Source organism: Rhinoderma darwinii, chromosome 10, assembly GCF_050947455.1.
Source record: "Rhinoderma darwinii isolate aRhiDar2 chromosome 10, aRhiDar2.hap1, whole genome shotgun sequence".
Classification (NCBI taxonomy): domain Eukaryota; kingdom Metazoa; phylum Chordata; class Amphibia; order Anura; family Rhinodermatidae; genus Rhinoderma; species Rhinoderma darwinii.
Window position 1 is genome coordinate 86,865,146 of NC_134696.1, and position 15,470 is coordinate 86,880,615.

General features: G+C 46.2%; 1 protein-coding gene and 1 long non-coding RNA gene across 4 annotated transcripts in view; one reads left to right on the top strand and one right to left on the bottom strand.

The window, feature by feature from the left end:
- LOC142662165 (sodium-dependent neutral amino acid transporter B(0)AT2-like) overlaps window positions 1-3,175 on the top strand; it is a 54,078-nt gene extending 50,903 nt beyond the window's left edge. For all 3 annotated transcript variants that reach the window (XM_075840186.1, XM_075840184.1, XM_075840185.1), the window contains exons 11-12: window positions 1,031-1,193; window positions 1,366-3,175. In XM_075840186.1, coding sequence (XP_075696301.1) covers window positions 1,031-1,193; window positions 1,366-1,683 — 481 coding nt within the window. In that variant the 3' untranslated portion in view covers window positions 1,684-3,175. The remainder of the gene's footprint in view (window positions 1-1,030; window positions 1,194-1,365) is intronic.
- The window catches only part of LOC142662166 (uncharacterized), a 44,313-nt gene that overhangs the window by 12,249 nt on the left and 16,594 nt on the right, over window positions 1-15,470 (bottom strand). The window lies entirely within an intron of this gene.

Here is a 15,470-nt window from a genome sequence, read left to right on the forward strand (position 1 = left end):
TCTACGCCAGTTTTTAGTGGTAGAAAAGAAGCAAAAACGATCAAAAGTGCAAATTGCGGCCTTTGGCCTTTTGACACTACAATTGTCACTTTTGTGGAAAGGGGTGTGGCTTTGAAAGAGGGCGGGTGACAGCGGCGCGACAAATTTATTATAATTTACACCCAAACTACCTTAAATTGAAGTGGAAATCTAGGCCAGCTCATAACTGGTGTAGATTTTCCTATATGGGTCGCAGCGAAGTAGAGGCTCGTGCTGTACCCTACCTTCTCCCCCTTCCCCATTGGACGATCAATTGAAAAACTCCGTTAGACGCGGCTCATGCAACGTAGTGACGCTGGGCAGCTTCAGATTGTTGCATGTGACGCAGCACTGATGACGTTTAAGTGCTACGTCGCGTATAATTCCTTACAAGGTCAGGAGCTTGTATGAGCCGCGCTACAATAATGAAGGGACCCGGAGGAAGATAAGGGGTGAGGTGAGTATGTGTTTATTTTATGGATGTTGTGGGAGGAATGGATGGTGCATGGCCGCGGTTATTTCGCCACAATTTTGACCCTGCCGATAGATGCAACACGTTTCTGAAAAAGGCCTCTCAATATATGTGTCGCGGTTTACGCCAATTTTTTATTCTATTAAGTCTGGCGTGTGAAACGCCAGTCTTGATAGATTGCCCCTATAGAGTTAAATGATAAAATTCTGTCTGCCTGCAGCCGACACTAGGGGGAGCTCAGGAGCTTACTGCATACTATTATAATAGCTTCTAAGCTCCCTCTAGTGGTGGCTGCACAGAGCATTTAATTATGTGTCTACACAGGGAATTTTGAGCTCTATATCTGAAAACCTGATCTCGACTGCTATAAATATGTTTTAAGAAATGAATCAACCCAAACTGTTTATATCTATTTAGTTGAAAAAAAACCAACAATATTCTGTACAAGGGCGGACATCCACATTGATGTGTAACTACATTTTTTTGCTTATGATATGAATTTCTTCGGTCACTATCTTAGTTTTTTCCGTCTGTGTTTAGGTTTATGGATGACATTCAGGCAATGCTGGGCTATCGTCCTTGGAGACTGTACAAGTATATGTGGCAGTACTTCAGCATCTTGGCTATGATTGGTCTCCTCCTCGCCAGCTTGATAAAAATGTGTATTGAACACCCCACGTACCAGTCCTGGAACATGGAGAAGGTATGACTAGGTGTTTCTGGGTCCTAGAGAGATCAGACAGTCCTGTAAATGTATCAGATCTGTTTACACATACCCTCAGGATGTGCGATATGATCTATGAATACTGAGGATAGATGCGATCAATGTAAATGAATTCATGATTTAAGTTTTTATTTTGTTTGCTCTGTTCTAGGCAGCTGAAGAAAAGTTGAAGTATCCACCATGGGCTTTGGGCATCCTGATCAGCTTGATAGTATTGGCTTCCTTGCCCATCCCAGTCGTGTTCCTTAAGCAAACTGTACAAGACTGGTTACAGAATCGGAGAGCACAGACTTATGGGCAGTGTGAATACAGTCAGGGCTGTACTGTCGATGAAGTGCTGGAACCCATCGATGTGGGCATTCCTCGGTGCTTGAATGGTTACCTACATGTTGAGATGGAAGATCTGGCCGAGGGTGGCAAACTTCTTTCCAATGGAGATGAGGAGGACAAGGACAACGTAACGGGCTAAATACAAGGACAATGCGGGGAATTATTTATGGGGTTTAGAACAAGATCAAGGTCACTGAAGCACCTTCAGATGATTTCCAAACATTCAAGTGGTAACATGCAGATATAGTCTGCCCAGGGTTGGTGATCAAAGTCCTGAAAGACTGGTGCCTGGCAGTGCCACGTTGAAAATTGTACTGTGCCAATTAACCAAAGGCTGGTTCCTTCTCAGTCTTAGCTGCTTACGTCAGTATATTACAGTTCCTACATCTCTCACGACCGGTACGGGGAACGGGATATTACAATATTTCAAAAAGGTCAAACAGTGACATCACCGAACACTCAGCACTTTTCACTCGTCGGTCACGGATCTGAGAAGCGTTTGCCGGATGCGGGTAGAAAACCGCCAGAGCAGATCTGCTGAATTTTAATACCGTAATACAGTTGTAGAAGATTTCCCTACGTTGTTGCTGGCTTGTAGTTACTGGTCCGATGGGGAAGAGATCTACCGGTTACATCTTTGTATTGCACCATTTATTATAATCATATTTTATTTTTTAATTGGAGAAAAAAAAAGTGGATTATATTGTGATATTACTTTCCAAATGCTTGAAAGACTTTAGTGAAGAACAAACGGACCGGTATTTGCCGGAACTGCAGATGGCGGTGTGCCGGAACTGCACCATTTATCTGTTCAGATGGACCTGTTAATATTATTGTTATTTATGGCTATGGCTTTTAGGAGTAAATGTATATTTTATAGTCTAAGCTTTTCTTATTCACCTCGCGGAGCTTCCATTGATGTCATTACTGTAACATACAACGCTTGTACTCTGTTATCAGTCGGATGAGTGCGCCCCTGTGTCTCGTGTATAAGTGGGGTCCTCGGTCCAATAATTTGCCCGCTTCTGATCATGTGGGCCCCGGGCTGCGCTATACAATCAGCCACACAATGTCTGGTGGATTTGGGAGGCATGCAACTTTTTGCACATGGAAATCCCCTTTACCGTTGAGTTTTTATAGAAGTCCGCTCCCTTTTTGCACAACCCATTGTGGCATAAAAGGGTTGCAGGGCAACCACTGTCTATATGTTAGGGCATATGGATGGCATAGAGGGTGGGAGTCTTCTGCTTGGGACCCCCTCTATTAGACAGTGGGGGAGTGTTACTATGGAGGATGCGACTTTGTTACACGAGACCAGTGCCCCTGTGTAATACTCCGGTGCTTCTATACAACATGGCAGCCTCCACCAGAACAGCTGGACCTCCGGCGGTCGGCTCATCGAGGAAGCTGCTTCAGGGAATGGGGTTGTCCTCACTGGTCAATTCCTTTTACGCTTCCAACACTGTTCGACGCAATGCATTCCTGCAGGTGCAAATTTTGTCTAAACCTGGAGATACCGGGCCGGGGCCGAACACTGTAAACAGTTCAAATATGGCTGAGGATGAGTGTGTGAACTGGACATAAATGTACATTTTATTTTTTATTTATGAAATAAATGAATTTGTTTTGAATCTTGGTTATCACTTTAGATAGGCAGAGGCCTTCATGATATAGAGCTGCTTTATTTGTCCCTTTTCTTGCCTGTGACGTGGAGGCAACACTTTGGTTTCGAGGGTTAAACTGATTTGTGACTCTTAAACCCTATAATGCAGTCGTATTATCAGCCCGTGCTCTCCTGTTAGCGCCTTTCTAAATAATGCCGCAGGTCAGCTTCCTGTACCCTATTGGTGTTCTATGGGAGCTGCGGGATATTCACGTTCTCTGCAGTCACACATTGTAAATCAGTAAAAACCACAAATACTTTTTAAAGTTTTAGATCAGCTTTCTCAGTCAACGTAAGTGCATTTCACCACCAGTCTAGAGGAAAACTGAACAGACCCCTTGACAGTCGTAGCTAAAGTCCCACGCCGCCCCCCCAACTTTTCTTCATGGCCGATGGCCCGGAGCTTTCAGCTGAATTGCCGGGTCTCTTAAGTGACCTATCGATGCAGCCAGGGCTATTGCTAAGGTAACGAGATATCAGTGGCAAAAGCCCAAAGACATATGTTATCCCCCCCCCCCCCCACAGTTTTTTTTTTTAATTGTATATGTCCGAGACCGCATAGCTAGACGACTTTGACCTATATAGCTAAGTCACTGGTTAGGATTAGATACAGCGGCTCAGCAGATGGTATTCCACATGATGGGATTAGATACAGCGGCTCAGCAGACAGTATAACACATGATAGGCTTAGATACAGGGCCCAGCAAAGAGTATTACATGTGATGGGTTTAGATACAGGGTACCCAGCAGAAAATATCACACATGATAGAATTAGATACAGGATCCAGCAGACCGTATTCTTATACTTACCCGCCTCGCTCCTGAATCTGGGGGTCCTCCTCATCTTCGGGCGCAGAGTTTGACACCACAGCGTTGTGGGTGGCGCACATAACATTGTGACGACGAAAGGCATCAGGACTCAGGAGCGAGGTGAGTAAGTATACTGTTACTGTAGTAACGGGGGCCCGTGTAGTTTACTAGATAGGCCCTAGTTACTACAGTAAAGATGTTTTGCGGGGGGCCATGGGCCGCCCAGGCTTCGGGACCGCTGCGACCCTTGTAGCTACGCCGCTGACCCTCTAATTCCTACACTGACCCGCATAAATAGCGGTGCTCACATGTGGAGCTGCGGATATGGTATAAACCCTCAATCTCTGGACATTGTTCCCAGTACATAGTAGATGTTTTTTCTGTGGAAGTGCAAAAAGTAATCTGACAAATAAATAAAGGAAGTATTTGTCTCACATTACAGGTTATCAGTCAGGCCGAGCAGTGGGTTTGCTCTGTGTATGCAGGGAGGGGGGAGTTTAAAGGAATTGCCCTCTATCAGCAGTTTAATGTTGTTTTTTGTATAATGAAAAGTTATACAATTTTCCAATATACCTTCTTTATGATTTCCTCACGATTTTCATGATCTCTGCTTGTTGTTCAATAGAAACATTCATTGTTTACTTCCAGTGGATAAAATTCTGCCCACGGACATGTGATGGACACACAGGTGCACGGCTCGTTAGTTACAGTATGTGTATCAGAACCGTCTTCTAATAATCCCAGAAGCGGTGTGTCCATCACATGACCCTGTAACGAGCCATGACCCTGTAACGAGCCGTGCACCTGTGTCCATCACATGACCCTGTAACGAGCCATGACCCTGTAACGAGCCGTGCACCTGTGTCCATCACATGACCCTGTAAGGAGCCGTGCACCTGTGTCCATCACATGACCCTGTAACAAGCCATGCACCTGTGTGTCCGTCACATGACCATGGACAGAATTTTATTTACGGAAAGTAAACGATGAAGGTTTCTACTAGATAACAAGCCGAGATCTTGAAAACCGTGAAGAATTTAATACAGAAAATATATTGGAAAATTTTATAACTTTTAATTATACAACCAATAACTTGCTGAAACCGGATAATCCCTTTAATACATTTTTGCTACATGTTAGGTCCATGCCCCTTTAACCCCTTCCCGACATTTGACGTAGCCATACGCCAAAGTCGGGTAGGGGGAAGTATGGAACGGGCTCGCGGAGTGAACCCGCTCCATACGATGCCGGTGTCGGCTGTTTGTTATAGACGACACTTCCGAGTAACGAGCGGCATCGCGCTCGAGCGCGATCCCGCTCGTTTGACTCGTTGAATGCTGCGGTCAATAGCGACCGCAGCATTTAAATCTCTTAAAATAGGTGGCGACCCCATCTAACAGCTCATCGTGCCCCCTGCAATGCAATCGCAGGGGGGGGGGAGTGATGGTTGCTATGGCTGCCTGGGGGCCTAATGAATGCCCCCAGGTCCGCCATCTTTGTGCACCTATTAAGCTTTGCCTCCGGCAGGGCTTAATAAAAGCCTGTCAGAATCACGATATACTGCAATACATTAGTATTGCAGTATATCGTGCAAGCGATCGCTGGTTGAAGTCCCCTAGGGGGACTAATAAAAAAAAGTAAAAATGTGTTAAATAAAGTTTTAGTTTGTTTTTTTTTCTGTGTAAAAAAATAAATATATTAAAAGTTTAAAAAAAAAAAACGTTTCCCATTTTCCCCCTAGAGCATAGTAGATAAATAAATAAACATAATTGTTATCGCCGCGTTCATAAACCTTCAAAGCAACATATGTGTAAAGAAGATCGTGTAGAGTGTATAAATCTAGTTACTTATTCCAGTGGTCCTCACGCACATGGCCAATGATAAGTAGTCACTGCCCACTTTCTGACGATACAGAAGATGTCACCTGTGGAGTCCAAACTTTGAGGGCCCCATAGGCTAGAACAGGGGTCTCAAGCACGCAGCCCGTGGGACACAGAGCCCCTAGTACAGACTCTTCTCCGGGACTCTGGAATTCCCTGACATCGCTGTCCACATATGGACAGCCATATCTGGGGCTTCCCCAGAGCCAGAGTCCCGTGCAGAGCACTAGTATAGGCTCTGCTCCGGGACTCTGTGGAATTCCCTGACATCGCTCTCCATATATGGACAGTGTGTCAGGGTCTTCCTCAGAGCGAAGTCCCAGGCAGAGCGCTAGTATCGGCTCTGCTCTGGGACTCTGTGGAATTCCCTGACATCGCTGTCCATATATGGACAATGTGTCAGGGTCTTCGCCAGAGTGAGTCCCGGGCAGAGCACTAGTATAGGCTCTGCTCTGGGACTCTGGGGAAGCCTCTGACATCGCTATCTATACATCGACAGTGATGTCAGGGGCTTCCCCAGAGCAGGAGTCCCAGTGATGTCAGGAGCACAGCTGGAGTCCCAGGAAGAGCCTACTAACACTCTGCCCGGGACTCCAGCTCTGGGCAAGCCCCTGACATCAGTGTTCATATATGGATGTTCATGGCTTCCCCAGAGTTCCTGCGCAGAGCCTATACTAGTGCTCTGCTCCGGGACTCCGGCTCTGGGGTTGCCCCTGATATCACAATCCGGTCCAGGAGGATCCCCTGACTTCACTGTGTATGGACAGTGACGTCAGGGGCTCCAACAGTAGAGGAATCCCCAGCCAAAGCGTTGGCAACACTCTGGCTGGGGATTCCACTCCTAGAGGGACCCCCAATGGAGCTATCTACTTGAGATGTGTGTAGCATTATCTGCAGAGGGCACTGTGGCGGCATCTGGGGAGGGCAATGTGGCAGTATGTACGGAGGACACTGGCATTATCTAGGGTGTTACTAATTATTGTGTCATGAGTTAAATGTTTCTTATGTAATGGTATCACTGGGTTTTCCCTGATCGCTGTCCAGATTTCTTATGACTGAATCAGCGTTTTCTGTTGTGATTTAAATGGATTAATAAAACTGGTTATAACCATTTTTTAAAGACTATAAACCCTTGAAAGGCAAAAGTTTTTTTTCATTTAAAATGTGTATCTGTTTTGTGTAACGTTGTAAATACTTTATATTAAAAATAATTTTAACTTTTTTAGATACAGCTGCTTTGAAATCTCTACAGAGCAGCTGTATCTAGTGCTTTTCACTGAATCCGTCAGTCACGCGGACCTGACGGGTTCAGTGACAGCGGACGCAGGATCCACCTGTAATCTATCACATCTACGTTCATAACTTAGATGTGATAGTTTACAGGTGGATCCTGTGTCACATGCAGGACCCGCTGTCACTGAACCCATCAGTTGCTGTATCTAAAAAAGTAAAAATAATTTTTAATAAAAAGTATATACAAAGTTACACAAAACACACTGATACACCTTTTTTAAAAAAAAAATAAAATCACGAGACAGATGCAGCTATATTGGTTGAATTCCCTTTTCAGAAACGGACACCAAACTCCTTTTCATTTACTATTAATAACAATTTTACCATAAATTACCGAGACGATAATTTGAAGGTGACGGATTGAATTAAATGGCTGCGATAGCAAAATGTAACACTGCCAATATGTCTGTGAGGCTCTGTTCACATATGCAGTTGTCAGTTCTATTGTTCTGCTCCGTCCTAAGAGCAGAACAGCGAAAATTACGGAGTGCTGGGCCCGTGTCAAAATGGACACTATTGGTGCACTACGGCCCTCAATGACTTATAATGAGGTCTGTCATTTTACCGGGAAAACTAGTGCTGCATAATGTGCTATTTTTTCTGTCAAATGCGCCGACCTGGCGCACATGTGAACAGGGCCTAAAGAAAAGAAGCATAATTACCAAACGTTGACCGCTCTGACTTCTGAACGAATCCTTTATTGTATATGTGTTGGGGTATTGGACTAAATTACTACATTTTTTTGCTGGTATTTACAACCGAGGCAGAACTGATAACAAAACAAACTTCTCCCACACCATAGTGGCAAGAATAAGTGGAAAGCATAGTGGCGTCCACCCCCCTATCGTCGTCCCCAAGTCTTACCTATGTGGCCGCTATTACTCCGGTAATCCACAGATGTCTTTTGGTGCACCGGTCCTGCAGACTACCTGTATGCCCAGGTCCAGGGTAATAGTCGCCATGGAACCTGTATGAAGAACGACCCACTATGTGTCAAGTGAGTTATTCCCTATACAGGCTGTGGGGGAGACCTGCTGGAAGATACCTCTGTATACCCTGATTATAGCAGGCGGTGGGCCCTTCAACTCCAGGCAAAATCTGAAATTTAATCTTTTACCCGGGGTGTCACTTTATGGCAGGTGTAGTGATTTTTTCCACAGCAGCATACCCTACTTCATGCCTTGTTTTGTGTATCAGGCCCTGATGGCCGATCTCTTGTACAAAAACAAACCGGCCCAAAAAACAGATAAAGACGTAAATCTCACAGGTATAAAAGAAAGATCCTGGCCATAACTCCTGAGCTGTGTCCTAAACTGTCTACATAGCTGAAGCTGCCACTGGTGCCTTCAGTTCAGGAAAGGGCTATGCACCTATAAACAACCCATAAGGTGAGAAATTTCTTCATGTCACAATTAACTCTTGCTTGAAAATAAAGGACGAGAGTGGCAGCAGTCGAAGATCGAGCCGTTAAAGGTATGGTAATCCTTCAAAGCAACATATGTGTAAAGAAGATCGTGTAGAGTGTATAAATCTAGTTACTTATTCCAGAGGTCCTCACGCACATGGCCAATGATAAGTAGTAACTGCACACTTTCTGACGATAGAGAAGATGTCACCTGTGGAGTCCAAACTTTGAGGGCCCCATAGGCTAGAACAGGGGTCTCAAGCACGCGGCCCGTGGGACACAGAGCCACTAGTACAGACTCTGCTCCGGGACTCTGGAATTCCCTGACATCGCTGTCCACATATGGACAACCCTGTCTGGGGCTTCCCCAGAGCCGGAGTTCCGTGCAGAGCGCTAGTATAGACTCTGCTCCGGGACTCTGTGGAATTCCCTGACATCGCTGTCCATATATGGACAGTGTGTCAGGGTCTTCCCCAGTGAGGAGTCCCGGGCAGAGCGCTAGTATCCGCTCTGCTCCGGGACTCTGTGGAATTCCCTGACATCGCTGTCCATATATGGACAGTGTGTCAGGGTCTTCCCCAGAGCGAGTCCCGGGCAGAGCGCTAGTATCGGATCTGCTCTGGGACTCGGTGGAATCCCGACATCGGTGTCCATGTATGGACACACATGTCTGTGCCTTCCCCAGAGCCGGAGTCCCGGGCAGAGCACTAGTATAGACTCTGCTCCGGGACTCTGTGGAATCTACTGACATTGCTGTCCACATATGGACAGCGATGTCTGGGGCTTCCCCAGAACTGGAGTCCCGGGCAGAGCACTAATATTGGCTCTGCTCTGGGACTCCAGCACTATACTAGTGCTCTGCTCTGGGACTCCAGCTCTGGGGTTGTCGCTGATATCACATTCCGGTCCAGGAGGATCCCCTGACGTCACTGTGTATGAAAGCGTTGCCAAACATCTGCCCATTCATTTGAATGGGTCTTACGATGTTCTGTGCCGACGGTCATTTCTTTTTACGCGCCGCTGTCAAAAGGCGGCGCGTAAAAAAGACGCCCGCGTCAAAGAAGTGCCTGTCACTTCTTCAGACGTATATGGAGCCGTTTTCCATGGACTTCATAGAAAAACAGCTCCAATTACGTCCGTAATGGACGCAGCGAAAGACGCCTGCACATGCCTTTACGGCTGAAGTTACGGTGCTGTTTTCTCCTGAAAACAGCACCGTAATTTCAGCCGTAACAGACGCTGCCGTGTGAACATACCCTCAGGGCTTAAAATGTCAGGGAAATAGCCCCAATACATATGTGTCCGCCCAAAAAAAAATGTGTGTATAGGAGACAGCATAGCATATCTATAGCACTACGACCCTATAAACTATGGATAGGATTAGATACAGTGGCTCAGCAGACAGTATCACACATGATAGGATTAGATACAGTGGCTCAGAAAGCAGTATCACACATGATAGGATTAGATACAGTGGCCCAGCAGACAGTATCACACATGATAGGATTAGATACAGTGGCTCAGCAGACAGTACCACACATGATAGGATTAGATACAGTGGCTCAGAAGGCAGTATCACACATGATAGGATTAGATACAGTGGCTCAGCAGACAGTATCACACATGATCGGATTCGATATAGGGCCCAGCAGACAGTATCACACATGATAGGATTAGATACAGGGCCCAGCAGACAGTATCACACATGATCGGATTAGATATAGGGCCCAGCAGACAGTATCACACATGATAGGATTATATACAGTGGCCCAGCAGACAGTATCACACATGATAGGATTAGATACAGTGGCTCAGAAGGCAGTATCACACATGATAGGATTAGATACAGTGGCTCAGAAGGCAGTATCACACATGATAGGATTAGATACAGTGGCTCAGCAGACAGTATCACACATGATCGGATTAGATATAGGGCCCAGCAGACAGTATCACACATGATAGGATTAGATACAGGGCTCAGCAGACTGTATCACACATGATTGGATTAGATACAGGGCCCAGCTCGCTGACATTGCGTCTCCAGCGCTGGACCCAGGATAGGTAAGAATAATAATTTTGCTTCTTTATGTGTTACTGATTATTTTTGTGTGTTTGTGTTTTTTTTACAGGTTCGGTTGTTGGACTTCGGATTCGAGGACTTCAATGACGGCGTTTTTTTTATTCTCAATAAAATGGTTAATGAGGGTTGAGTTTTTTTATTTCAATAAAATATTTTTTCTATGTGCTTGTATCTTTTTAAACTTTATTATCACCGCCTTAGTAATGACCGCTGGCTGATTGACAACATCCATTACTAAGGCGAGGCTTAATGTTAGCCGGTGCAGAGGCTACACTAACCCCCATTATTACCCCGGTACCCACCGCCACCAGGGTTGCTGGGAAGAGCCGGGTACGAACCAGTACACGACCATCTGCAGTGACAGGCAGGCACCGGGGCGGCCGCAGGCTGGTAGTATTAGGCTGGGGAAGGCCAAAAACAGTGGCCCTTCCCACCCTTGTAATGCTGCCTGCTGCTGCTGTGTTGTATCTGGCTGGTTATGAAAATTGGGGGGGACCCCACATCGTTCTTTCCAATTTTTTTTATTTTTTTTAAATGACGTGGGGTCCCCCCCATTTTTCATAACCAGCCAGATACAATAAAGCAGCAGCAGCCTAGCATTACCAGGGTAGGAAGGGACACTGTTTTTGGCCTTTCCCCTCCTGATAATACCAGCCTGCGGCCACCCCAGTGGCCGACCATCACTACAGATGGTCAGGTACTGGATCGTACCCGGCTCTTCCCAGCACCCCTGGTGGCGGTGGGTACCGGGGTAATAAAGGGGGTTAGTGTTAGCCTCTGAATCGGCTAACACTAAGCCCCGCCTTAGCAATGGATGCTGTCAATCAGCCGGCAGCCATTACTAAGGCGGTAGTAATATAGTTTAAAAAAAAACACAAAGACATAGAAAAAATATTTTATTGAAATAAAAAAAACCCACACAACCCTCATTAACCATTTTATTGATAATAAAAAAAAAGCCGTCATCGAAGTAGTCCTGGAATCCGCCGTAGTCCAACGACCGAACCTGTAAGAAAACACACAAGAAAAACGATTAGTAACAAATGTGTTAGGCTTAGATACAGGGCCCATGTGTGATACTGTCTGTGGGACCCTGTATCTAAGCCTACCACAAGGTAGGCTTAGATACAGGGTCCAGCAGACTGTAATCTTATACAGTATAAGATTACTGTCTGCTGGGGCCCTGTATCTAAACCGACAGTGTGGTAGGCTTATATACAGGGCCCATCAGACAGGATCACACATGGGCCATGTATCTAAGCCTACCATGTGATTGGCTTAGATATAGGGCCCAGCAGACAGGATCACGCATGGGCCATGTATCTAAGCCTACCATGTGATTGGCTTAGATACAGGGCCCAGTAGACAGGATCACACAATCTGTGATCCTGTCTCATGGGCCCCCTAAGCCTGCTACATCGTAGGCTTAGGGGTTGTGCAGTCCCTAAACATTGATGGCCTATCCACAGGATAGGCCATCAATAGCTGATGTGTCGCCTGGGACCCGCAAATCAGCTGTTTTGAAGGGGCCGCAGCACTCGTACGAGAGCTGCTTCCCCTTCATTTCACTACTCGCCCACACTGTGAATCGCCGACACCGATTCACAGTGTGACCGGAATGAAGTGACAGGAATGAAGGGGAGCAGCTCTCGTACGAGTGCTGCGGCCCCTTCAAAACAGCTGATTGGCGGGTCCCGGGAGTCGGACCCCGCCAGTCAGGGCTAACCTTACCTTCCTCTTCGGCCGCGGCAGGAGTTCTGTCGTCTCGATGCTGTGCGTGTCGCATAGCGCAGAACCTCCGCTGCGACCCGGAACCAGGAAGGTAAGTAAAGTATGTTACTATAGTAACAGGGGCCCGCGGCCCGAGTTACTATAGTAACTTTTTATTGATGTGGTGCGGGGGGCCGTGGGCCCCCCTGGCTTCGGGGCCCGGTCGCAATTGCGACCGCTGCGACCCCTATAGCTACGCCAGTGGCCGGACTGCATTTAGTCACACTTAAACTGGATTGTTGAAATAAGCACGTGGAGAATTCTCTCAAATTTTAAACCTAGCGCTATTATTATAGTAATGTAGTATTATTATTATTATAGTGTTATAGTAGTTCAAATAACGAATTGATTAACAATAATTTTGTATTGTATCAAATTTGAAAGCAATGCGGCCCGTCAACTTCCCATTTTTCTATATGTGGCCCACTTACCCGGCCGACTTTGAGACCCCTGGGCTAGAACATTTGTTTCCCTTTGTGGTAGGGATCAGTGATGGTCTCAGCCCACGAGCCCCAACAATCAAAAAATCGGACATGTCTCTATGATATGTCTAAAGTTATTTTTACTATACTTTAATTAGGGAAATGCTTAGTTTGGGAATGGTATTAGTACCAGCTTTAGGTGGAGCATTTTCTCTAACCAGCTAATAGAATAAGTTCTGACTCCGAATCCAAACCGTGCCCCATTGGTTATAATGGTGCCCAATCGCTACAAAGTGTCTTGTTATTAAGATAACGTGTCTGCAAGGTGACTACATTGCTTCAATTTATGAAAACTTTTTTATTATTATTATTATTATTATTATTATTATTATGTCTCCTCTCTATTCCTATGTTTTAGATGTCTGACAAAATTGTAACAAGGTGAGATCCCACAAGGTAATAAAATAAAATCCCAAAACTTAATAAAACAAATGTAACTTTTTTATGTGTTCATTAAAGGTGTTTTTAAGTCAAGACAAATTGATGGTCTAGCCTTAGGATTTGTTTTTCTTCTCGTTCTACACACTAAACATTTTTTTTACAGGTAAGAAACCGCTCTGTACCGTGCGTCCTGCGCCAAACCACATATGTCAACTTCCTGTAAGTGTTATATGGGGAAGGGGAGAGTACTAACATTTTTAAAAAAACACTTGTGCTAACATTTTAATTGCATTCCCTCTGTGTCTTACACTATCTACAAGTTCCACCACCCTCCTTAGACATAAGACCCCTGGGGGGGAAACCAGGGCATAAGTTTAAGGGGTGCAGGGGTTGCAGTCACACCTGGGCCTTGGAGCCTATGGCCGTGTTCTCACATAGCGTAAACCCTGCGGAATTTCCGCAATGGAATTCTGTGCCGAAATTCCACAGCATTTACAGTAGCAGCAAAGTGGATGAGATTCAGAAAATCTCATGCCCACAATGCGCAAAAAAACGCAGCGTAAACCATAATAAATTGACTTGCGGTGCAGAATATCAAATTATGTTGCGTTTTTGTTTTTTCCGTTGCGGGTTTTCCCCATTGAATTCAATAGGGATGCAAAACTTGCAACAGAAGGCCAAGTGTTGCCATGTTTGCGGCGTATTCGCAGCGATTACGATGCAAAAATCACAACTACGAAGAAAAAAAAATTCATACCCAAAACGCCCTCCTTCTTCTTCCTGTAGTCCTGCCTCCTCAGATGGTGTTGCATCCCCTGCAGCCAACCACAGGCTGTAGCGGCGGTCACATGGGCTAATAATCATCCCAGGAGGCCGGCCTGGATGACATTACATCCCATGTGACCACCGCTGCAGCCAATCACAGGCTGTAGCGGTCACAAGGGCTGCAGTGTCACCCAAGGAGGCTGGACCGGACTGCACAGGAGGGGCGCGTTGCCATAACGGGTTATGTAAGTATGAACGTTTTTTTACTGCTGCGTTCCGCAGTGGAAATTCCGTCCAAATTGTATTTTTCCGTTTTTGGATGGAATGTACTGCGGGTTTCAGGTCGGATACGCTGCATGGTTTTTATGCAGCATATTCACCGCGTGAGAACCCTGCCTTAAGGAAAATGTATGCAGTGCATTACAGAAGCAGCAAAGTGGATGAACAAATCTCATCCAGACGCTGCAGAAAACGTGCGAAATTTGGCCTGCGGTGCGGATTCTCAATAATTTTTGTGGTATTTTATGCTGTGTGTGGACGTTCCCTTATTGGGGATCCTGTGGCTGTTACTGGGGTTTACGGCTGGCCTGCATTTGTCACTGAGACTAGGGGTCCTGCACCTGTCACAGTTACTGGGGATCATGCAGCTGTTATTGGGGATCCCTCAGCGGTCGCTGTTACTGGGGGTCCTGCAGGTGTTAGTGGGGATCCTTTTGCTGACGCAATTACCGAGGGTCCTGCAGTTGTCGCAGTGATTGAGGGTCTTGCAGCTGTTGAAGTTTCTGGGGATTCTGAAGCTATTGAAGTTACTGTGGATCCTGCACCTGTCACACTTACTGGGGATCATGCAGCTGTTACTGGGGACCCCTCAGTGGTTGCTGTTACTGGGGGTCCTGTAGCTTCCGCAAATACTGAGCATCCTGCTGTTGTCGCATTGATTGGGGGTCTTGCAGCTGTTGCAGTTTCTGGGGATTCTGCAGCTGTCGTAGTTACTGGTGGTCCTGTGGAAATTACTGGGGATCCTGCAGCTGTCGAAGTTACTGGGGGTCCTGCGGAAGTTACTGGGGGTCCTGCAGCTATCGCAGTTAGCAGGGATCCTGTAGTTGACGTGGTTTACTGGAGATCCTGCAGCTTTTGCAATTACTGGAGATCCTGCAGCTCTTTCAATTACTGGGGATCTTGCAGCTGTTTCAATTACTGGGGATCTTGCAGCTGTTGCAATTACTGGGGATCCCGTAGCTCTTCACGGTTACTGGCGGTCCTGCAGCTGCCACAGTTACTGCGGATCCTGTAGCTCTTCACGGTTACTGGGGATCCCGTAGCTCTTCACGGTTACTGGGGGTCCTGCAGCTGCCACAGTTACTGCGGATCCTGTAGCTCTTCACGGTTACTGGGGA